The sequence below is a fragment of the Calonectris borealis genome, chromosome 22 (genome assembly GCF_964195595.1).
Source record: "Calonectris borealis chromosome 22, bCalBor7.hap1.2, whole genome shotgun sequence".
In the NCBI taxonomy this organism is placed as follows: domain Eukaryota; kingdom Metazoa; phylum Chordata; class Aves; order Procellariiformes; family Procellariidae; genus Calonectris; species Calonectris borealis.
Window position 1 is genome coordinate 7,904,214 of NC_134333.1, and position 24,483 is coordinate 7,928,696.

At 45.9% G+C, this 24,483-nt stretch overlaps 3 protein-coding genes across 19 annotated transcripts in view; all 3 read left to right on the top strand.

Moving 5' to 3' along the window:
- The window catches only part of FAM117A (family with sequence similarity 117 member A), a 33,629-nt gene extending 31,697 nt beyond the window's left edge, over nt 1–1,932 (top strand). For all 11 annotated transcript variants that reach the window (XM_075171433.1, XM_075171437.1, XM_075171436.1 and 8 more), the window contains one exon: nt 298–1,932. In XM_075171433.1, the coding sequence (XP_075027534.1) occupies nt 298–637 (340 nt within the window). In that variant the 3' untranslated portion in view covers nt 638–1,932. The remainder of the gene's footprint in view (nt 1–297) is intronic.
- A 984-nt stretch (nt 1,933–2,916) lies between these two features.
- Nucleotides 2,917–7,374, top strand: SLC35B1 (solute carrier family 35 member B1). Its single transcript, XM_075171439.1, has 9 exons — nt 2,917–3,153; nt 3,504–3,607; nt 3,833–3,963; nt 4,486–4,516; nt 4,728–4,885; nt 5,218–5,344; nt 5,979–6,085; nt 6,365–6,518; nt 6,871–7,374. The coding sequence occupies exons 1-9, from the start codon at nt 2,951–2,953 to the stop codon at nt 6,921–6,923; spliced, it is 1,068 nt and encodes a 355-aa protein (XP_075027540.1). The 5' UTR covers nt 2,917–2,950; the 3' UTR covers nt 6,924–7,374.
- Nucleotides 7,375–19,649: 12,275 nt separating this feature from the next.
- The window catches only part of SPOP (speckle type BTB/POZ protein), a 29,147-nt gene continuing 24,313 nt past the window's right edge, over nt 19,650–24,483 (top strand). The window contains exons 1-3 of one of the 7 annotated variants that reach the window (XM_075171441.1): nt 19,661–20,076; nt 20,485–20,634; nt 23,154–23,225. The gene's annotated coding sequence lies outside the window, so the exon portion shown is untranslated. Of the gene's footprint in view, nt 20,077–20,298; nt 20,635–22,153; nt 22,470–23,153; nt 23,226–24,483 lie in introns of those variants that run through there. The other 6 variants (XM_075171442.1, XM_075171440.1, XM_075171443.1 and 3 more) reach the window with 6 other exon arrangements.

Here is a 24,483-nt window from a genome sequence, read left to right on the forward strand (position 1 = left end):
CCTCGGGCACGCTCGGAGGGATCTTGTGATTCCTTGCCCTTCCCAGGCAGTGGGTTCCTCAGCCCGCAGAGCCTCTTGAGGAGAAGAGGTGGTTCCTCTAAAAATAAGCGTGCTTTCAAAACAAAGCAGGCTCTTCATGCCGCTCTGTACCTGAAGAGCGGTCCAGCTCACAGAGGCAGTTCAGCTTTTGGTCAGGCTCTTTGAAGAGTGCACAACTCCCCGCGTTCTCCCTGTGGCTGCTCGGTGCCCTTGGCAGTGTCTGTCCCTAATCGTGCCCACTCTGTCTCTCTCCTTCAGCTCCCCCAGCCCCGATCAGACTTTTCAGCCTTCCTGCCCAGATAAGAACAAAGTGCACTTCAACCCCACCGGTTCTGCCTTCTGCCCTGTCAGCCTGGTGAAGCCCCTCTTCCCAAACGTGGGTTTCCTCTTCAGGGGCTTTCCAGCTCCTTCCAGCCCTGGCACGGGCACGTTTACATCCTGCCAGCCCACAGCCCCCGCCCCGTTCCTTGGGGTGCGGAAGGACGCTGCAGTAGACAGCTTCAGCGAGGTGTCCAAGTCTCCTTCACTGAATTACGAACACTGGAAGCGCGGCCAGCCAGAGGAGAGCGTCGTCTTCCACAGCTCGCTCGTGGTGTGAAGCCTTTGGGAAAGCTAGCCAGCAACAGCAGCTCTGGCTCCTCGCGCGTCTCTGCCAGCCTGTGGAGACCAGTGCCTTGAAGGTGGGACGTGACAGCCAAGAGGCGGCCCTGGCATCGAGAACCACAGCAGGCTTCCTCCAAGGATGATAGGGACTGGGAAATGGACTCCTCGCTGCTGGAGAGGCTTGTTTCTCCGAGCCTCCCCTGTTCAAAGCACTTTCCTGTGTTGAATTGTCTTTGTTTCCTGTGTGATTGTTTTGCTGGTGAAGAGCAGCCAGGCACCGCTGCGGCGAGCAGAGGCAAACGCGTGCTCCGTGGCTCTGTGAGCGAGGCTGAAAATTCGGGTGGGGCTTCCCTAGCACCCCTCGCCCCTGTGGCTGGCTGGGATTGCTGAACCCTGGGGGGTGGGCAGGGGGGAGAAGGGGCCCGTAGGACGGCTGCCCTTGGATGTGCTGGAGCAGGAAATGTTGTGTATGAAGAGAGCTCATCTCCCTCAGAGCACAGGGAGGGCTGGAGAGCAGCGGATCCCTGACGGTGCCTCCCCTGGACACCTTCACCCCTCGAAACAAGCCTGGAGCTGTAAGAACGCCAGGCTAAACGGGGACGAGCGCAGGCGACTGAGCGCAGGCTTCCACAGATCTGTGCTCTGGAAAGCCTGCGTGACCGAGGGTGAAGGAGGCATTTGAGGCGCGAGCCGCCTGTCTGGTCTCCTTGTGGGCAGAGGTTTTCCCGGTGCCGCGGCTGTAAGAGGGGATGGGAGTGAAAACCGGCAGTACAGAAAGGTCCCTGCTCCGGGGGGGTGGTTGCTGCTGCTTCCCAGCCGTGAGCCCGGGCGGCCTGGCTGGGGCGGGATGGATGGAGGGGGGGTCCGGGAGCCCTCTGCCTCGCTGAGGGCCGGACTTTGTGCATGGAGCTGCGCCCGCGGCTGGGCAGGAGTCCGAAGCGCTGCCGCGTCCAGCAGCGCTGTCCCGACACGATGCCTTAGAGGGTGAAGCGGTAACACGGAAACATTGATCGTAAAGCCTCTTGACAACAAAAGTATTTGATTTTGTCTTCTGTTGCAAAGGCTCTGGGTTGTGTTGAAGAAGCCTGTTTTCTTCTATCTGATGTAGAAAGTCTATTTTCTTCCAAAGACACTATTTTTGCAGCTGTTTGAAGTTTGTATTTTATGTACGTATTGCAAAGCTTAAAGGAGGAATGTTAGCTTTGGAGTTCTTGTGTTTAGAGGGGTTTTTTGCAGATGCTGGTATTGCCAGTTAAAAGGAAACAAAATAAATATTTCAGGCATCCAGAGGACTCCTGTGGGAATTAATAGAGAGTCTAAACTGGAGTCCCTGGAGGGTTTAGCGGACAGATGTTGAAGCCCGTTTTCTGCTGGGGCTGTGCGCTGGGGCTGCCGCGCTGCCCCCGAGGGGCTTCATCCTGCCCGGCCGCGGCTCGCCGGGGGGGTGCCGCGCCTCGGGGTGGCCCCGCAGGGCGCGCGGGACGCGCTGTTCCTCAGCTGGAGCCGAGTGAAAACCCCCCTGCAACGTTAAAGCTCAGCACGGGGGCAGCTGCTACGCGAGGCCGTGCAAGGACGCGCAGCCGGCTGAGGGACGCCGCCTCCGGACGCGAACCCTCCCGTGCGGGCTCGGGCAGCTCCCGGGGTGCCCCGGCAGCCGGGGAGGGGGGTTGAGCGCGGGAGCGCCTCAGGCCACAGCCCCCGTCTTTCCCCGGGGGTTCATCGGGTGCGAGGAGGGGCCGGGCCGCCGCTGTCCCGCTCGGGGGGGCTGGGCTCGGAGCCCCCGGTTGCTGTTCCCGAAAGAGCAGCCGCAGGGCCCCGGGGTTGCGGGGGGGTCCCGCAGCGCCCCCGGGCCCGCCCGCCCTCAGGGCCTCTGGCGGCGGGAGCTGCGCGGCGCTGCCGGAGGGTGGGGCCGCCCCGCCCGCTGCGCATGCGTACAACTCTCAGGCGACGGCGGGAAGGCCAACCAGGTACCGTACGTTAGCTCCGCCCACGGTGGGGCAGCCAATCCACGCGCTCCACATCGGGTTGCGTCACCGCAAGGGCCGCTCTCAGCGAAGGTCCCCAAACCGGGGCTGGCCCGGGCGCTGCCTGCCCCGAGGGGCGCCCCGCGGCCGTGAGCGCCGCCGAGCCGCGGCGGGCGCCGCCCCGGGGTGGCCGCGGGGGGTCTCGGCGCGCCCCTCCCGGCCGGGCCCACCCGTTCCCCAGTGCTACCCGCCCGCCTCCGCCCCGCGGCGGGCCCGGCAGCGCGGCGGGCGGGCGCGGCTGGGCCGGGCGGGCCCTGGACGGCGGGCGGGCGCAGGCCGGGCGTATGAGGCAGCCCGCTCCGCCGCCGCCGCCGGCCGCGCTGCGGGATGTGGTGCTGGACGTGGCCCCGGCGCTGAGCGGCCGCGCCGCCGCCGCCATGGGAGCGAGCGCCAACAGCGCCGCGCTGCCCGAGCGCCTCCGCCTGCCCGTCTGCTTCCTGGGCGTCTTCGCCTGCTACTTCTACTACGGCATCCTGCAGGAGAGCATGTGAGCGGGGAACGGGGGGGCTCCGCGGGCGGCCGCCTCCCTGCGGGCCCCGGCGCGGGGGAGCCTTCCCCTCCCCGGGCCCCGCCGGTGTCTCGCCGCGCCCCGGGGGAGCCTTCCCCTCCCCGGGCCCCGCCGGTGTCTCGCCGCGCCCCGGGGGAGCCTTCCCCTCCCCGGCCCCGCCGGTGTCTCGCCGCGCCCCGGGGCAGCCTTCCCCTCCCCGGCCCCGCCGGTGTCTCGCCGCGCCCCGGGGGAGCCTTCCCCTCCCCGGGCCCCGCCGGTGTCTCGCCGCGCCCCGGGGGAGCCTTCCCCTCCCCGGCCCCGCCGGTGTCTCACCGTGCCCCGTCTTGCAGCACGCGGGGACGGTACGGCGAAGGCGCGAAGCAGGAGAAGTTCAAGTACGCCCTGACCCTGGTGTTCATCCAGTGCGTGATCAACGCCGCCTTCGCCAAGCTCCGTAAGTCGGGTCTGGGCGCCCGGGGGCTCCGCTGCTGGGGAATCTCGGCCGCGAGTCGCCAGTCAGGGTTTTCTACCCCTCGGAGGGGACACTTGCCGCCGCTCTTGAGGCAGAGCATCGGCGTTGATCGTGCCTCGCGTCTCTGGAGACGTTCTTAAGGTGCTTCGTGATGGTGGTGGCTGTTGGCAGCTCTCCTGACTTTCCCCTTCTTTGTCTTCCTTCCAGTGATCCGTTTTTTCGACGCTGTCAAAGCGGATCGCACGCAGAACTGGCTGTACGCCGCCTGCTCGCTCTCCTATCTGGGCGCTATGGTTTCCAGCAACTCGGCTCTGCAGTTCGTCAGCTACCCGACTCAGGTGGAGCGGGCAGGCTCTGCCGCGGGGGGCGAGGGGAGGCGGCGTTAACGTACAATTAGCACCCCTAATGCTCGGGTTACCCCAAAAACGGGCACTGGGCTGAGGAAGCGAATGCTGTGGAAGAACCAGCTGGTGAAATGACGTGGAGAGAAACTGATTTTTGACACTTATTTCTCTGTAACCGTTTTTGCAGGGCTGTATCACTGTGGTTCAGTCAGCGCCGTGTGTCTAGAGAGGCGTTAAGAGAGCTCAGACTGTTCCAGAAAGGGAATAGCAATCCCTAGAAATTATGGGAATTTGCTAATTGGGAGTTGGTGCTAATGTTGGAGGGCGTGAGGTGATTTCTGAAACCTTCGTTTAGCAGTTGCCCTGTGGTGGGGTTTTTTGTCTTCTTTTGTTGAAGTATCTGGCGTGTTTTACTGGAGGGGCTGATCCCGTAGGGTCACCCGTGAGTTGCCAGGATCTCTCTCGTTGCAGGCAGGTGATGGTATGCGGATAGTTAATGCAGTCTCTCTTTTATAGGTCCTAGGCAAATCTTGTAAGCCCATTCCAGGTAAGCACATTTCACGTTTCTTCTTGTGTATTTGTGTGGATTTCTCGTGCCCTCAACGAGGACCTGAGCTGTCAAAACAGTGCCTCCCCCCTTCTGTCCGCTCTGCCACGGGAAGTGCAAGAGGTGTTTTGTCCGTGCGGTGTTCTGTTGGGGCAAGTTAAATTCCCATGAGAGGGTTTTGGGAGTGGTTTGTGATGTTGCTTCTTTACAGTCATGCTTTTAGGAGTGACTTTGCTGCGGAAGAAGTATCCCCCGGCCAAGTATCTCTGCGTCCTCTTGATAGTCGCAGGCGTGGCCCTGTTTCTGTACAAACCTAAAAAGGGGGCTGGGAGCGACGACCACGTCTTTGGCTATGGAGAACTCCTCCTGGTGAGTACTGCCAACGCACAAATAACCCCGGCAGGAGTGCACAAGGACAAGCAGTTACAACGCAGATAAGGCCGTGTCCTTTGTACCTCAAGCGTACCCTAAAGCTGGCGTGGAACCGCTTCCACGGGAGGACACCTGGGGTGCACTCTTAAGCTGTGGTGTGAGACCAGTGCATGCCTCTTGGCACACGTTTTGAGGCCACATAATGGCTACTGAATAGGTGATTGGGGTGTAAAAAAAGGGGGAGAATGCTGAAGATTTTCCCCACAGAGAAGAAATAAAGAATGAAGGTTTTCTTTGCTTTCTCTTATCTGTGTCTCCTCTTTTCTTAGCTGCTGTCGCTGACCTTGGACGGGCTGACTGGTGTATCTCAGGACCACATGAGAGCTCACTACCAAACGGGTTCCAATCACATGATGCTGAACGTTAATCTATGGTCCACCTTGTTCCTGGGGGCTGGTAAGGAACACCCTGAAAAAAACACAGCCACCACGCCCAGAGACTGCCCTGGGACGCCCCGTGGGAAGAGGCGTTGTGTCCTGCTCCAAAAAAGGGCCTGGAACACTTTCTGCAAATAACTTTGTTTTGTTTTGGGGGTTTTTTTGTTTGCATATAAAAAGTCGGGGTTCTTCGGTGTAGCTCTTCTCATGCCCACTAGAGGACACCGCTCCACGCAGAGCATAGCTGCCCAACGCTTGTTCTCTTCTGAGAAGTCCTCCCTGCAGCCCAGCTCCCTGCTCCTGCCCCAACTGCCTGGGTTCCTACCTGATGGCTCTCTTGCGCCAACAGAGAAACAAACCGTATCAGTGTAGCTTTCTGCTCCAATTAGGGAGTAGCGCTTCCAATTAATTGCTAGGGACTGTTTTGTCAGAATTGGATCTGCAGTTAATGATTACTTCTTTCATTAATTGACTAGGAAGGTGATCACTTTTTCTACTGTTCTCTTTGTATTCCACTGTGTGGAATTTAGTCTTTGCTTTTAGTAGCTCCTGTTGGGTTATGTGCGTAAACTGAAATTATTCTACGTAGGCAGTGGCTGCTCGGGCTGCCTCTGGGCCTGCAATTTATCTTTTCGTCTTGGTCTTTCTTCCAGGGATACTGTTCACTGGAGAGCTCTGGGAGTTCTTGAGTTTTACGGAACGCTACCCCAGCATCATCTACAATATCCTACTGTTTGGCCTGACAAGCGCGCTGGGTCAGGTAAATACGCTTCCCTTGTTCTGCGGGCTTCTCTGGGATGTGTTTGCCCAGTTGGAGACGGCCAAGTAAGGCTGCCTCACCTTCCGTTGCTTTGGTTGTTGCTTGCTTTCTGTACAGGCTACCTTCAGAGTAAAACTGGTTTAAGTTTGTATGCAAATAATCAGGATTTGAAATAAGATTCTTTCGGCTCTGGCTCGATGGCTTTTCATCTGAAAGTATGATCCGTGCTGTACTTTTTCCAGTCGGAGTGACAAAAGGCGTCTATTTGTTTTTTTACAGAGTTTTATTTTCATGACTGTGGTATACTTCGGACCTCTGACTTGTTCCATCATCACCACAACCCGCAAGTTCTTCACCATTTTAGCGTCCGTCATTCTATTTGCCAATCCCATCAGTACAATGCAGTGGGTGGGGACAGTCCTGGTGTTCTTGGGTAAGTCTGGGAAGCAAACACCTGAGGTCTTTCCGCTATTAGCTTAAGTAGAGACGTATAGCGAGGGGAGGGCTAACAAAAGATGCTGGTCAAAAAAAAAATCTAATTGTATTAGAACACTCGACGGAAGAGTGTGTTAGTAGCCTCACCAGTGCAGGAAAAGAGGAACGTGACTTCTAGCAGATCTATTTGGTCTCTTTTCACTCCCCACACTGGGTAAGTCACTGCCTCTGAGTGACCGTTAGTAAGCTGGTGCTGTTAAGCTGGTTTTTCACCAAGTTCCTTGTGTTATGTTTGTTTGAAGAATGGGAAGCGATTTTCTATGCACATAGATTATTTTATCTCTTTGCAGGTCTTGGACTTGATGCCAAATTTGGAAAGGGAGTAAAGAAGACATCGCACTGAGGAAATGGTTGATCTCTGCAGTTGGAATGAACTTTTAATTTATTGTCTAGTACCTCAAAATCTGTTATGAAACTGGACTCAGGATAGGTAATCAGAAGGGGAGTGTTTGGATTTTTTTGTTATAGTTTTTTTAATTCTAAATTGTCTTAAAAGTGTAACACTTTAGTTTTAACTGTAATTAAGCGCTTTTTTTTTTTCTGTAATCAAAGCTGCATTACTAGATCCTAGCAGCAGGATGAAATTCTTGCCTTAACAGGAAAAAAACTTCATATCTTTATTAAAGAAAAAGAGACAATGGCCACTTTTCCAGAACTTTAATTTCAGTATCGTTGGCTGATCTTGGGGAGAAACAGCACACCTCTCTCCAAGGAGAGGACTAGTCTTGGAATTATGTTAGTTCTTTGGTGTGGCCTGGAAAGATCCCTGGATTAAAGGCCTGTGTTGAAGACAACCCCCTCTTCTGATTGATTGTATGATTTTTCCATGACTGAGTTGGTGGAGCAGCCAGCTGGACACTCTTCCATTTAGATAATGCATCTCAATGTTTACACATATTATATCCTTCATCCAAGCCATTCTAAAACAGAAGCAACTCTTGGCATGTATAAAAGTTTACAGGAAACCTGTTTAACCAGTGGGGCCCAAATTAATTCTTTTCATCCCCCCCTGCTGATGAAGAAACAGGACCCTCTGCTGCTAAAACCATGCCAAGGGTGTGTGACAACGGCTTCTAAATGTTGAAAGGGCCCTTGTTAATTAACCACCATCACGCTGAGCTTTCGAACACCCGCTCCTGAGCACAGGCTAGCTCCCCAGTGTTGTATGGGGAGGAGTTATTATCATAATGATGCCTTCAGAGTTGGAGAGCAAAATTCTCCAAAGAGCAAACTTTACACATGAAAGCATGTTTCTACCAGCTGTCACTTGGTCTCCATCTGTTCTGTGGCTTTGGCCTTTTGCCCCTCCAGATGGGATCTTGATCTCCTTCCTGAGCGGCTGTTGTAAGTCTCTCTCTCTCTCCATCCCCTGCTTCCCCCACCCCTCCAGTGTTTCTCACAACATTTTTGGCCTCAAATTTGGTTTTCATTTAATCTGTCTTACTATCCTATAGTTCTACTCAAACAACACATTTCTTGCAAAATCAAACCCTAGCCTATTGAAGGGTTTTTCTCTGTCACCTTCACCTCTTTGCTAACTTACATTGTCTTAAAGGTCAAGTGATAAGTAACAAACAAACAAACATGTTCTCACTAGTAGAGAATCCTGAAGTAAAAGCTTCTGTGACTTAACTCCATGAATACTGCCTGAAGAACACCATGTGCTGGCATCTGCTACTGTATGGTGATTCTGGCTTCCCCGAAGACAGTTACGCTTCCCGGTATCTCTAAGGTAATGAATGCTATTTCCATTTTATAAAAGGGAGCAGAGAAATTGCATGACTTGTTCATGAACACTGTGGCAGAGATAAGAATTAATTATATTTTGTGCGTCTTAATCATAAAACTATCTTTTCTCGTGTTTATAGGACTTGAGCTCCTCGATCTCTTAGCACTATCTTAAATTTAACCAATTCTCAAACTCAGCAACCAAAAGCAGCAAAAAGATTCCAGGCGAGCTCTCAATACTATTAGTTTTGCAGACTTGTTTTCCCTTCTATTAAATTAGTAAACTAACGTGGGAATAGACCCAGCTCTGCTGTCACTGTGCAAATACAAACACCTGCAAAATCCATTATAAATCACTTACTCCCTCAACCATCCACTTCCTCATGATAATCTTGGAATTTCTGTTCAAACATGTTGCCTGTTAAGGATATTTGAGTCATTACTGTTACAAACCACTACTCTATTCTAGAGCGTGTGCTACAAAATCAAAGGGAAATAACTCTTATTTTGATTCCACAAAGCATAATTGCTTATTAGTGATAATTCTGTACCGACTAAAGCTCTTGAGAAGGTATATGCTCAGAAGTTGAGGGACTGAGATAGCAGCAGCCTTTCTCCACTGTGCTGTCAGTCTGTTATTGGCGATCTCCTTTTTATTTACAGCATCTCAAGCCAAATTGCCTCTTCTGTGTACATGCTAGGAAGACTGCTCTTCCTTGAACTCTTCTCCCCCTTTTGCCCCAAGTCTAGATGTAGCTTTAGGAGAAACAGTGTCTTAAAAATGAAACAAAGACTTCATGGCTAATTTTTTCCTTAACCATTGGAAAAAAGTCACCATAGTTTCAAGGGAACTTTTGCTCAAACCCACAGGTCTGTCCCTGTCCCCACAATGCAGCAGCCTAGACAACCAGCAGAAAAAATGAAGCTGGGAGCTTCCTAGGGTCTATTTTCTAAGCCAAGATCTGTCTTTACCAATATCTTCAACTTGTCTGTATTCAGAGCACAGATTTAAAGATCAGTCTGCCAAGAAGAAAGAAAATAAAGGAGATTTTCTCTCTCCTGATGTCTGCAGGCTCCCTTGACCCACTTTAGCTCTAAAGCCTATTCCTGGTATTGCTCCAGCTTGGTCCTTGCTGCACCTCCGACTCTTAGTCAATAAGAATTTCTTAAAACAAAGGCAGCTCTTGTACCTACCTTGAGTCTGAATCCTTTGGATTTCCTTGGACAGCTTGCTGTCTTCTCTCCAGACCTCACGTACTGTGAGATCCCAGAGGAGGCTACAAAAGCAATTCAAGAAGCTATTTTCAAATCAGCACTGGCTTTTCTTCTTGGACAGTTTTAACAACACTGCCACAAAACAAGTCCCCAGCTTTGAGCTGCCAGGAGGATTGCTGTAATACCTCTCCCCAGTGACGGACTGGTTACCACATTTTGAGAAGCCTGCCTGGTGGCTTTTGGTGTATGTTCTTGCTTATGTTCTTGCTTGAGTTTAGCTGTCTCTTTATTTAAAGACAGGTAAACTCCAAAGGAACTGGGTTAGGATCCAATAAAGTTTTCATCCTCCGTGTTACTTTTTCCTACTAGAAATGGTAGCTCCTCTTTGAGGATAACTATGTTTAATATTTTTTTAGCTTTGTTCTTTTTTTATAAACAGCGCAAGTGTCTTCAGAGGTAATGCTTGAATTTCTGGTGGAGTGTCAGGAAAGGCTTTCTGTCTTCAAGTAAGAGACTAGTAATGTACAAAGTGTTGACAGAACTTACTGTAGTTTATCTAGATGCTGCGTAACATCTAGGGTACGGCTGTGCAAAGGAATCTTTAAACTACTGCTGGCAAGCTACATTTTGCTTATTCAAAGAAGGAAGCGTTCTGTGGTAGCATGTGCACTTATAAGCAGTTTAGAGGTTTCAAGGAATTAAAGCAGAGTGCCCAGGTTCTCTACCAACAATCTGGGCTTCACCAGTTCTGCTATGACTGAGTTTGTCTCTCTGCTTTTTTTAGACATTCTTCAGTTTATTAGAAGGGTGCAAAGCTAGTTAAATAAAAAAAGACTACCTGGTTCTTTTTAGTCCTGCTTGATCTGCCTGTCTTTCCCCAGCTGTAAGCAAGCAATAGTTTTGGGTAATGACATATTTTCCAAAAGGAAGTTTTTGTAAAGTGTAGAACATCACCCTTTGCAGCCAAGATGGTAGGTGCTTTGAACACCCGCTGTGGGCCGACTGGCCAGGAGTTACTAAGGGGAATGCTTGTGGTTTGCTCCTTCCTTAGCAGATGTGACTTCTTTCTCTGAGTAGAAGAGGAAGGGAAATCAGTTGAGTAGGAGATTAATTTAGTAAGTGCCTTAGACAAAGCCCTGCAAGTACAAAACATGGAGGTCAAACTGAGAAGTTATGAAGAGGTTCCATCTTCCTCTCTTCTACTTTTTGTTGGCTCCAGAGTCCCAACCCTGAGTCTATTTATGACTCAGCCAGTTACCAGCAGGGGGAACTCTTATTTCAATCGTTTTCAAGAAATGCAAGGAGAAAAACAACAAAAAAGCAGTTCCTCTTTAATTAGCAATATAACTGTACTTCTGGAGTCTTTGTGCTTACAGTAAAAACATAATGTGGAAATCAAGGTCTTCCTCCATTTTTAATCTGCTTAATTCTTTCTGACCATCAGCAGAGACTACATTAAAGCTAAATCATTAGAAGCTTTAAGACAATCACCATCTCTTCTGCAGAATGGCCTTCATTACAAATGAGTATAAATAAGTACGTGCACACCTGCATGTCCTCTTGTCCTCATGTAATGCAAACAGCTGGCTTCCTGCGCAGCAGCAGCCATTGGCATCACAAAAACATCACAAATGTTTTTGAAAACATTTCTGCCAGAATTCTCCTAGGAACCTTGTCAGTGCTTGGTGGTTCCAGGGAGATGAGAAGAGTCACGCACATACTGAGAATAAACAGCAGATTATATTGCTGCAGTGTTTGTGCCTGTTGTCCCTCCAGGAGGAACTCCTTGAAGAAAGGTGAAGTTTTATTTCATAGCTAACTGAGACATGGCATCCACAGGGGGGAAAACTTAGCAGCTGCGTTCCTTTTCCTTTCATCTTCCTTGTTTTTACGAGCTCCTGCAACTCCATCAGCAGATGTTTTAAAACTCCCAAATGTTTAGAGAGCACATAGAATAAGGTAGATGATACTGCATGTGCATATATTTTGTAGAGGTGGATATAATTGTATAACACTGATCATTTTCTGGTCACAGGATAGTAAGGACTCGTGCTCAAATGACAACAGTTTAAGGGATAAGGAAGTTATCGTTGCTGCTTTGAAATCAATGAATTGCCAATCTTGAAGATACCACTTAAAAAAAAAAACCAACCCTAACAGTCATTCTTCAAGAACAACTAGGATTTGTGCTGTGCCACTCAGTTAAGAGTCGGTGATTATGTGAGCGTATCCTGCAGGATTCCACACACTCTTGCAAAGGAAATGCGAATTCCTGTCAGATTTCATGGACTGAAAAGCACGAGAATCAAAATAGCTCCCATCGGGGAACATACGTGCTAGCTTTAGAGTCCCACTTTAGCACGCAGTAAGTTTATGCTGACTAGTAGTAGGAAGAAGTTTGTAAGGCCGATAGGGATGGGATATGCATTTGAAATATATACTCTTATAATAAAGAGTTTCATACTTAGATTTACAGTTCATAAATAATAGAATTTCAGCAACAGTGAGCCAGGAATGCATCTAGAGAACAGGAAAAACAGTAATTGCCTCAGGCTGAAATCGAGACAGCTGGATGTCACACTGGAATGAGGTATTTAAGGTTTAAAATATTTTAAGGAAAAAATTAAGATGAAAAGTGCATTTAAGGCTTCAGAATTAAATTAGCAAAAATGGTCATATGGCTTTTTTCCTTTCTCTTGCTATGCTTTTCTGCAGTGCTTGCCATGTCACTTTCATCCTTTTTGTATGTTTATGAACATCTAGGATCCTGAAGGCTTTTAATACTTTTTTTCATCATCACAGTTCAGTTAGTTTGGTAAGCTCACAGCCTATTTCCAAAGTTTTTATGAGCAATTAACCTGTTTTAAAGAAAAAAAAAACGTTCAGAAGACAGCATACACTGTACTTGTTGAAATACTGACTCATTCAATAGAGGTGTTTTGCTAGGAGAATGCAAAAAAAGACTGCCAGAGTCAGGGATGGTGGTGTGTTTTTTCCTGGAAGTAGGCTCGGGTCCTTTACTGGGTCTTCAGCTACTCCAAGAGCAGCACAAAAGTGCAGCATTAGGCATTCCCAAGAGCAGTTCTATTAGCACGGACCAGATGCTGAAGAATCCATAAAAGTTAAAATCCAGCCAGGTCAGTCATGGAAACCTTCCATCACTTGGAATGAGGACTAAGTCTTTTGCTTGCCTGAAACTTGAAAAAGGGAATGAAGTGAAATATTTTGGTAGGCATACATGATCTTGGGGACAGCAAGGAAAGATTTCCGTAATGGTGCTTGTACGATAGTGATTTGCTTTTCTGTAGGTGGGACTAGCACCCCACACTTTTTAATCAAATGTTGTTACAGTTTCCCCTTTATAATAGCCACTGTTTAAAGACAACACTAAGAAATCTTGCAGTGGCCCTGGAACATGAATAGAGGCCATACTAGGCCCATCTGTAATGGCCTCTTCCCACTGACAGCAGAAAACTGTCCTCCAAAGGACTATTTCCCACCTAAAATTAAACATTACAAGGCAATCGAAATCTCAGCCCTCTCAAGTACAAACAGTAGGGATCATTGTCTCCAGTTTCTCTGGTAGTGGAAAAAATGGACAGTTGAGTTTGTGTCCTCTGGCAGCATGATTGCTTGACGTGCATTAGCTAAACTTCTAAAAATCACTTCTCAGAACAACACAGACTGCTTTCTACGCAAAGGCTACCTCTCCTATTCCTTATCAGCTTTGAGGAGCTGAGTCTGCTTTCCAGACAAATTTGCAGCCTGCTCTGATTTAGCCTATTCTCAGAATTGTAGTGTCACTTTCTCCCAAGGTCTTGAGAGATCTCATTCAGTGAACGTCATAGGCTATAATTTGTTAATTAGTTTTACAGTGAATGTGGCAAGAAAAACAAAATCCTGGTCTCAGGATTAGGAAACAACACCAATTTGGATTAGCAGATTCTGCCCCTGCCTTAGGACCTGTGTGGCAACCCCATAAACTGAAGTGTTTAACTGATTACTAAGGTTTTTCTATTTTTGTATGAACAGCTGGGCTAGATCTGCAAAATCGGAGTGTTCACAGCCACACCTGGAGAGATGTAAAACTCTGATCTGAACACACAAAGCACAACTGAGTAACAAGGCCTGAGATGTATCAAGTTGGGCACTTTAAATTAGTGCATAGTTTTGACATAAGCTTTATTTTCTCTGGTTTGATTTCTAAGATGTCTTTTTCTTCCCCTCTGTCTGTATTGCATGAAGCATATTATCACTTAAAATCACAGAGGTACTGGTTAAGATAGCTTCATTAATATTTCTAAGCAGCAAGACACCGTTACCTGATAATTGATGAAATGCCCAGGAAGAAATTAATTATTTTTTCAGTCAGTAAATATTATAGGAAGCATGAGTTACATAAATCTTGGGAACCCATACAGGATGCAACATTTCATTTCATTATCTATAAACTTACCCAATCACAGAAAGGGATAGCACAGTCCAGTGAAAAAAGTAGTTCTGTAAATGCTGGAATTAGCAACCCCTGCTTCAATGGAACATGGTAGAATGCAATGATCCTTGAGGCCCCTACTTCTTTTTTTTTTAACTTGGTTGGAAAAAAATGCTGAATTAGAAGTTATTGAGGGATGGGGTAAGAAGATAGGAACATCAAACAACATGAGCTTTGTCTCCTTAGGAAATCAGGTTAAAGATAATGTGATCATAAAATTAAAGACTGTAGCATACAGATCTCTACAATAGGACCAAAATATTGCATGGACAACCTTACTTTTGGTTGGTCTTCATGGCTTCTGAATGCTTGGTTTTGAAATCACTGCTCTAGAAAACAATTTTCTATGCAATAACTGAGTGCATTCTTCAAATGAAATCAAACATCTGAATACTCATTACTGCCATTTTGCTTGCAGTAACTTAATGCCATAATAGTCATTGCAGGACATTGCTAATGAGAAGGCAAAAGCAAAGAACCGATTAGCTCCACATTAAGCTGTTCAGTTCTGTAAGAATGTTCTAGAGTAGCAATGTTTAAGTCACAACACTTGCTAGAATTTGTGCAATAAAGTACATATTGACAGCTAATATTAATCTTTATCATTGTGTCAAAAGCACAAATTTAGAGAGCTCTCCTCTCTTCCACCTGCATTAAAAAATAGAACAAGACTAAACTGTCATCTAGTTATGAATCCTGATGCTACATAACTGAAAAATTCTTAGTTTGTGGATATCTTAAAAATCCTGCCTTTTCCTTAACTGTTGTTATTCCCTGCAAGGTCCAGACTGCAAATGCAGTTTTATGTTTTCCCTTTACTACATCACTTCGCTTCATTGTTCCCTACTTTTTTCTTACTGGATTTAGTTCCTCTTTTGTTTTTTTGCAGCTGTTTGAGCCCTTTATGCTCATTCATACTTTCATGCTTTGTTATACAGAGTGAATCTTATCCTCGATTTTCATGTCTTTTGTCCAATTATCTCTCTGTACCTATAGAAGGGGAAAACAGCGGTGATAAAAACCTTTAGACTCTGTTGCAGTCTGTTCCCACTTCTCCACTAAGGAAGATTGCTGTGATAACATTGAAGATTAATTCTTGTTTGTGGAGAAAAGCTGGTTTGAATAAATCGGAGGACTTTTGACAATGTTCTGAGCTCCTCTACTCTGCAGGTGCTAGCAGAGTTAACAGCATCTTGGAGAAAGGAAAATAATTTCACAGACCATTAGGGCTGGTGGGAAGCAGCAGGATCAGGTTTTAATGAATACAGGATCAAAAGCATCTTAAAGCAAACCAGCACTGAAAACAAGAGCAGGCTCATCAGGGAAGACAGGAGATGCTTCTAACGAGAAACAAAGCATCAACTCAAAGACATTAGGGAGTCACTTTCTCACAATAGTGCATTTTAAAGTATAATTTCCTCTTCTAAAAAATTAGCTTTGATACTTTTCCAATACATGTAAAAATAGCACTATGAACAGATTCCCTGCAATTAAAATCTCCAAGTCAGAGTTTTTCCAAAGGAGGTCAAGATTTTTTAAACAATGTTTGTTTTTTCACGAATAAAGTAGTTTTTAATCACAGCAGCAATGACTGAGTTAAGTTATCTTACAGTATTTTGAAGTCAGGAAAGCAAATTCTGACAAGAAATATGCATAGCAGTAAACTCAGATCTCAGAATGGTTTGTATGTGAAAAAGGAGACTGTCCCACCACTACCAGCAGGCACTTGCTCATAGAAGTGCTGATTGTTACTGTGTTTTGTACTGAATTTAACACTGTATGTATGTGGTCACTGTGCTAGAGCAAATTTATCCTTTCATGCTCCAAGGGACATACATGCTACTGGATCCAAATGTAATGAAAATAGGAGCTAATTGCGTAAGTGCTCAGGCAATGACAGTTTTGAGCACATGCATTAACAGAAACTGGCAACACTTAAGTGAACTTTCAGTCAGAAAGGATAGTACCTGAAAAATTTAGGTACCTGTGATTTTACACATCTGTTGAAAAAGAATTGTTTTCAGTCATAGTTTTGAATCTAGATGCCTGAAACCCATGTAATTCCTATACTCCTCTGGACTTCTGCTTTGAAACCGGAAGCAACCAGTTTCCCAACTTTGTCTTTTTTTTTTTTTTTAATAGGAATAAGCTACTTAACTTCTCTACACTTTTAAAAGTTTTAAAAGATGGGTATATTCAACTTATCCTGCTACTCCATGCAACACTGAAGATTAGCTAATTTATAGTGAAGGAAAAGTGGGGATACTGGACTCTAGCTTAGTACTTGCTATTCTGTTGCAAATTAAATTTTGAGGCAAGGGTTGCAAAAGAAAAAGCTCACCAGTTTCCTTTCCCTGGAGGATCCTCAGACTTACATAGTTCAAAGAAGCCAATATCTCAGAAGCTTTTTCCTTTCATCACAAACCATATCAGCACTTACTGTCCTCTAGTGTGCTCTGCTAGTGCCAAAGCTTAGACTCCTTTGACAAGATAAATAATAGTGTAGGCTCTGTACTGGGCTAGGTGAGAGCATGACATTTTCAAGAGGATGGAGATACTCTAGCAGAAGTCAGAGTGGAAGGATAACCTATTAGACACTAGATTTTTAATTGGCTATGACACAAATATTACTATTTCACAATTAAACCATAAAAGCCTATAATATCAGGATTCTTTTTATGTCTTAAATTTAAAACAAACAAACAAACAAACAGTAACCATATCCTAAGCAAAGCAATGATTCCCTTACTGTTTGTGAACATACCACAGCATTCCTTTTGCATTACATATGGAAAATGAGTTATATAGATGTCTCACTGGTATAAGCAGAGGTGAATCAAGTAAGTTGCAATGTTTGTGTGACTGTTGCATATATAAAAGCCTCATTAAGTCTCCCCAGTGATTGGAGATGGGTTTTGTTTAGAATGGTTTTGTTTGTTTTTCTAACAAAGATAGCAAATACAGGAAATAATTAAATAACTGTGTTTTCGTACTCTCCCAATCATCAGGAGCCTATATGAGATTTTAATTAGTGCTGCATTTTCAATAACTCTGTATCTGTACGTGTTGCAGATTCTTTCCTGGATAACAGGGAGATAATTATGAGAATCCTGTTTTTCAGTCTCTCACTAAAGGGATGGCTGATATATTTAATCATGATGTAGAAATGCTGGCAGCTTTCTCTGAGTTCAGCCTCTGTCTAATTACATTTCTAGATTTTTAGTAAATTGAAAGGGAAAACGTAGGAACAAAATAATTAAAACCAAAGAGGAAGTGAATATTAAAAAGCAGGAGCTATTTAAAATTCTTGCACACAACTCTTCCACGGACATCAGTTTAATCAGCTTCACGTAAAAATCAAACTTACCTATACACAAAAGTAACACCTCCAAACCCGTATGTACAGTAGCATTTACTGGTTCTTTTCATGCAGAAAAAACAACCTGTCTTGTATCATTCAGATGATACTGAGAATTATACCCAAAATGAATACATTTGATAATTTGGTACTCTCACATGCACGCTAGTGTCAAAACACACACACATCAGCGTATCCCCATGCAAATTTTCAAGGTTCAAGCAGTACCTGCACCTAGGAATTGTCCAGTCATTTTATTACAGAATTGCATTAAAGACAGAAGGTAGGTTTGTGAGGAGTCAGTGACAGTATTTCACTTCTATCTGCCACCAAGGAAGACAGAATTGACCCTAAATAACTTTTTCATATGGAGGAGAGGTGAAATTCAATCTTCATTTTCACAGATACCCAATTTAATTTTCCACTTCCTGAGAACAAGAGAATTTTGATCAGGAGAATGTCATAAACTGCAAAAGAGGTTGACCCCTCTACCACTAAGTGACACATGGCCAGTGTTGAATTAAAGAACACATTTCTGTTTGTTCTATCTAGAAAGCCCCTGTATGAAGACTCTGCAGCCTAGGCGCTCTAATGCAGGAGGGGAGGGGGGAATCTCTTTGTTTTTTCTAAAACTGGTGCTGGAATTTCCTTTTGTACTTCAAGAGAATAAATACATCAGTAAAAATCCAGAGTTTATACTGGGAATATAAAATCGAGGATAATGGATAGGGTATGAAAATAAGTTTCTAAGAGAAATGTGTAGTCAGAATAGGAATGCTAATACCAATTCTGTACTTCCCAAGAGGCAGTTTTATGGCATTTTTTCATTACAATGCAGCATTACCTGCTGTTTTGTCACCATGGGCAGCAGTTTGTGAAATGAAGGAATGAAGCAGGGTCCAAGAATTGGACATGTCTTGGATGAGATACTTGCCAAGAAAACCCAGGACACTGCAGAAAATGTTAGCAGTAAAACAAGCAATATTCTCTGAGTCAGTAGTGGACAAATGTGACAGCCTAGTGTATAGGACCAATTGTGCTATGAGAAGCAGCATTTTTCATCTGAGAGAATGAGATATGAGATAAAAAGACTTTGGATCTTCCGTTTAAATAAGTGCAGCTGTGATATGTATTATGTAACCTGGCTAATTTGGTTATTGAGGTGCTTTGCGTGTAATTGTATTAATTCACTATAACATGAGACTGAAACTGGCAGGAAAGAAAGGCTAGCTCTGGATAAACTTCTCTACAAACATTTACATAATTAAGGACTATTAACAATGAAAATTTTGCTTCCCCTGGTTGCAAACCATTACAAATTAGAACAAGAGAAGACCCATATATAAAAGAGATCTTAGGATCACAGGATAATTTGGGTGGAAGGGACTTCAGGACGTCATCTGGTCCAACCTGCTCAAAGCAGGGTCACTTATGAGCTCTGACAAGATTGCTCAGGGCTTTATTTATCAGGCCTTGAAACCCTCCAACAGAGACTGCATAGTCTCGCTGGGCAACCTGTCCAAATGCTTATCTGTGGTCATGATGAAAAAATTTCTTATATCCAGTCTAAATCTCTCGTTTTTACTTTTGTTGCTCCTCCTGCCATGTATCACTATGAAGTGCCTGGCTCCATTTGCTTGATAACCCCCTTGTAGGTACTGGAAGGTCTGTAAGGTCTGCTTTAAGCTCTTGATCTAGACCACTGAATGACAGACATAAAGCATGTTTGCTTTATAATCCTTTTCTCAAAAGGTTAAAATAAATGCTCTACCTTGAAAAAAGCCTCACCAATCATCTTCAAACTTGGCAAGAAATTCTCAACGTACAGTGTGGGGAGCCATTCTTCACAAGCACTTCACCCACACACCGACCCACGGCTCAGCCTGAAGTGAGAGAAGGGGAAAGAACTGTTTGTATTTTCACTACACAACACTAAGCCCAACCCTCAAAGGAATGGGGAGGAAAGGTGAAACCAAGCCACACCACAACAGCAAGAGAAATGTACAGCCTCCCATCTCCCCTAACACTTTCTCCTTGGGTGAAGAGATTTAAAATAAAACCCTACGGCAGCTCCAAGCAGAGCCCTCAACCCTCACACCGCACCAGAAGAGCTCTCCAAGGCAGAAGGGGGAAGAGCGGCACGCCGTTACCTCAGGCAGCTGTGAGGAACGGGCAGGCGGCGCGCGCCACCTCCCTCGACGCCTTTCCCGCCTTTTCCCCCGCCTCCCTTGCGCCCCGCACGTCCCCGCGCAAGCGCAGTCCGCCTCCCCCGCCCCGCTGTCGCGTCGCCGAGGCGGGTGTTGTGGGGAGCCCGGATGTGTCAGTTTAGGGCAGTGTGAGGAGACCGCAAGGGGACAGCAGGCAGCTGTATCCTTCTCAGGTGAGGTGGGAGGGGCCGTGCGGGGGAAAGAAGCAAAAGGAATCGGGCGAGGACTGGAAACCTCCACAGGGACGGGGGGAAGGTAGTGTCGTCGTTCCCCCCACCGCTTGCCTCTGCGAGGTGTATGTGGGGCAGCTCTCCTCTGTTCCTACGGCGGCCCTGCCGCACGACTGGGAAGTGAGAGACCCGCACCGGCCTGGCCCCCTCCTCCGCCGGCTGTTTAAATGGCACTGCGACAGGAGTAGCGCCTTGCCAAATAGTGAGCTGTCACACTTGAGGGGCCCCCAAGGCACACAGCGCATGCTCCACCGCGCTGCCAGAATGTGAGCCGGGAAGCAGGGGTGCGGGGCTGAGCGCGCATGCGCAGGGGAGGGGCGGGGGGGCGTCTTCGGAGGCGCCGGCGCATGCGCGGAAGCCGGACTGGCGGCAGAAGGCGCATGCGCAGGAGGAAGCTGAGGGCGGGCGGCTGGGTCTTGTGCGAGGGGGTGTGCGCATGCGCAGTGGGCATGAGCGGGGGGCTGGGGAGGCGGTGTCATTCGTGCAGTGCGCATGCGCGGCCGGGAGGGGAGCGCTGGGAACAGCCATATCCTGCTTGTTCGTCAACTCGGCGCCTGCGCAGAAGGCTGCTGCGGGGACTTGCGGAATAATGAGCCTCTGCATCTGCTTGGGGGGAATCGGAGGGGGAAGACATGCTGCCAAATAGTGAGCTCCAGCTGCTGGTGTTCTCCTAGGGGGGCTGGCTGCCGAGTGGGGGGCAGACTCCGGGGGCGCGCCCGCAGACTCCCCACCCGCCTCACCTGCTTGGGACAGGGCTTCTCGGGCTTCCCAGCCTGCCTCGGAGCAGGGCTTCCGGCGGTAGGAGTCACTCGTAGGGCCAGGAGGTAAGAGCTGTGGGGAAGGGGGCAGGAGTTGAGAGAGGGATCGGTAGCTCGGCTGGGGAGAGCGAGGGAGCAGGGCCTGAGGGGGGGAGAGGTGCGGCTGGGAAAAGTTGGGGGGAGGCCTGGTTAGGGGATTCCTCGAGATCCCCAGCAGGGACAGAGGTTCAGTGCCAGGAACTGAGTAAGGAAACACGAGTGGGAGAAAGGAAATAAGGGCTAGAGTGGAAGAACCGAGATGACTAACAGCATAACCAAGTAAGGGATGACAGGTCGTAGCTTTGCCACTGAGGACTGTGAGGCACGTTTCTAAATCTGGAGGGAACTTGGTCTTCCTACGAATTAGACCCCAGGGTGTCTGGGATCAGAACTGGTATTTCTGAGCTGTGTCTCAGGCCTGTGGTGGTGTTTAAAGGAAATGGTGCATCATCATGCAGTATGGAAAGGCAAAAGAATTCCCTTTCACAGTTAAATGTGTCACTAATACGATATGATAGGAGAGTGCTAATGCTTGTAGCAAGCACTGTCTTGATTAGTGATAGATGGTATTATAAAGGTAAAATATTATTCTCGTTGTATTTGCAAAGCAGCCTGTGAAATGGAATAGTGTTTTTCTGACAGGAGGTTTTTGGGGGGAGAAAAATATGGAATGTAATGTTATTTGTTGTCGGTTTTCTGTAACTCAGCATTATTAGATGTGTTTACATTTGTGACTGTAGAGCACCATCGTGACATAATGAAAAGGAATCCTTTTTTGTGGTTTCCTTTTTTTTTTTCTTTGTCTTTAGAGTTCTAAATGGTTATGTTTGGGGCGGCTTGATGTGAAGCCCTATAAAAGTCCGAAGAATTTCACTATTATTTATGCTTTATAAAATAGAAGTCATTGGTTATTAAAAAAAAAAACCCAACAAACTAAATTAGTTAAGTAAAACATATAACTGGCTTGCTTCTTTTTCAGTGACATTTTCTAACCAGATGCCCAGAGTCATTTGGTTTCATTATGTCATTTGTTTCACTGTGACCTGAAGAAAAAACAGATTTTTTTTCTTAATGGTACTTTGTCATGGATGTGTATCGAGCTCAAGACAGCATGCTAGCAGAAGTACATCGCTAAGCTGTCATCCTGTCACTGTATCAGTAGAGGACAGTAATACAAAACGGTACCTACCATAAGATCGTAGAAGCTACTATTGAATCTAATATCCTGATTTACTTGAGTGTAGTTACCACTATTATAAAACTAATTGTGTTTCCTCCCCAAAGCCTCCAGGATTTGCAGGCTGGGGAGCAAGTTAAAATGGAAGGGGTTTTGGTTTGACACATGGTCTCAGTGAGCCGTACCATCACTGATTGCACAAATCACAGTGGAGTGCTTAAAGAAACACTATTTCTTGTGTAATTGATTTTACAATTTGCTGATGTTTTAACACGGAGAAGGTACCAGTACTGGCGATAGTATTAGGTTGATTAGACCTGATAAATGTTAAAAACAATTCAATTCACCAGAGGCTTCTGTTAGTTTCCACTGAGCCAGCTTGACCAGCGCAGGGGGAGGTTTAGGGTTAATCTCTGAACTGTAACTGAGCCTCTAGTCGGACCTAGTGTTAGGTATGTACTGTGGACTGAGTTTGTTGGCCTGTGTGATTTTTCTGGATACCAATCCAGTTTACAATAAGAGGGACTTACCAGCTTTATTCTTGGCACACCCTTCTGTTCAGCGTTTTACTCGTGGGGCTCGCCGTTCCACTGCCTGCCTCACTGTGGACCTGTAAACTTGAAATCATTTGCTTCATTTTTTCCTGGACGTTATTTCTGCCAAATTGGGCATAAAGCTGGGAAAGGTATCTATTTCTTGTACGATCAGGAGCTACTGCTGTGTTATTGATTGCATTCATAGTTCCACGCTTGGAAATATCCACTGTAATTTTGTAAAATTCCTTCTATCCTCCCAGCTTTGGCTCGATTTTCTGCACGATCGAAGTATTATGTAAGGTCTTGCTGTATTCCTCCAACCTCTGACTGCTAGTGTTTCCTACTCAGCACAGAGAGGAAATACGACAAAAATGTGTTAAAAAAAACCCAACCAAAACCAAACAAAAAGCCCCCCAACCAAAAAACCTTAATTGAGAGTGTTGCTTCTTGATTCTCAGTCGATAAGCTGCTACTGCATTCTGTCTTGTACTTTGTAGAGAACTCTTAAATAAAGCATGTGTCCCAAGTTCTAGAAACACATGATGATACAGGAAACTAGCATGAGATTAAAGTATTCGTACCCTTGAGGAGGCAAAGAAGCTGCTGTTTTTCAGGAACTGTATCTGTAAATATATTAGAACTTCTTTTCTTGGTTTCACGTTGTTAAGCATCCCTTTATGGAACTCGGTAGCAGTGTTTTGGAAGGAAGAAGTTGAGGGATTCTGGAAGTCTCTTTGCTGATGTGCAGAGCTGAGAATTCAAGACAATACATAGCACACATGAAATGTAATTTGTGGGTTTTTTGTTTGTTTTTTTTTTCTCCACATTTTTAGGACCGAAAAGATGCAGAACCACTGACTGTGTAGCAAATGCCCGGAAAAGACTTGGGAGTTCATTTTTATACTGTGAGTAAATTCTTTGGCTACAGGCAGGAGTTGCACCATTGCATTCTGTGAGGTGTAGCTGGCCCTTACAACTCCATGGATTTTTAGACATCCATAGAGTTTATAAAGTCAGGACCATGGGAGGGATTAAACTAAACACTAAATTCACAACTGGAAGATACTATTTTGGCCATTGATATAGTAGAAGCCAATAGGATACTGGTGACTAGAGAAAATAATACTAAAATTTTCATATTGAGATCTCAGTTCAGCTTTTCTTAGCCTGTGTTGTAGGTCTTATTCAATAGGTTATATTGTATGACTGTGGACTTCAAAAATGGCTTTCACTAGAAATATAGCATGTATGTTGTGCATTTTAAATAGGGTGTGATGTAATACTTAAGCTGTGAATCATATACAGTAATGTTAATGCTTTTAAAAAATTGATCCAACTTCTGATAACAGAAATAATTTTCAAGCAAAAAAGGATGCCCTTGTGCACACCTTTAAGAGACTCGCATACAGAAAAAGTAAGAATATTAATTTGAAAATATGCGAATTTTTAAGCATTTAAATATTTAGGAATCTCGTAAGTACAGTAATACTGTTTCTGAAAATACACTGGAAGGTTTAGGACTCTAAACACTTATTACATATTCAGAAACATTTCATGTTGCATGATGTGTAAACTTATAGGGTATAGTTGGACATGAGGATACTTAAATTGCTGACTGATAGTTTAAGATACTCTGAATCACTACTTTTTCTTTGGAGTTAATGTGCCACCCTTTGAGTTAACAGAGGTACAGTTGGAACACTTTCATATGTGTGACATCAGACATGCCAGTGACATCTATACAGCGTCAATCTGAAAAGACTGATGTGATGCTTTAAAAATGAAAACTGTATCTTCTGATGTCAAACAGAATTTAAAGAATTACACTTTTTTAACTATGAATATGCAGGAATGGTACTTGTAGAGGTTCACAAAACGATTTTTGAGACTTAAACAGTGATGTGTAGTTGTTCAGGTGTTTTTCCTCCTTTCCGTGAATTCTAAGTCCTCATATTTACCAATAAACAGCTGTCTCCAAAATGAGTATAACACGTGAATATCTCTGTTAGGGCTGTGACAAGAACTCATACTTAAGCAGAATTGCATGGGCAGAGAAGATGGTCTAGAAGAACTTACTGATCGTAGAGCCAAACAAGAAGCAGAAGTTTGCTTACGGGACTTGATCAGATGACGAAGTAATTTAATTTAAGAATATGTGTATTT

What these genes read in the sequence shown, in the direction of transcription:
- SLC35B1 (XM_075171439.1), top strand. Translation starts at nt 2,951, where the DNA reads ATGAGGCAGCCCGCTCCGCCGCCGCCGCCGGCCGCGCTGCGGGATGTG. An exon ending in ATCTTGTAAGCCCATTCCAG is followed by an intron (nt 4,517 to 4,727) that starts GTAAGCACATTT and finishes GCTTCTTTACAG; the next exon opens with TCATGCTTTTAGGAGTGACT. An exon ending in TGACAAGCGCGCTGGGTCAG is followed by an intron (nt 6,086 to 6,364) that starts GTAAATACGCTT and finishes GTTTTTTTACAG; the next exon opens with AGTTTTATTTTCATGACTGT.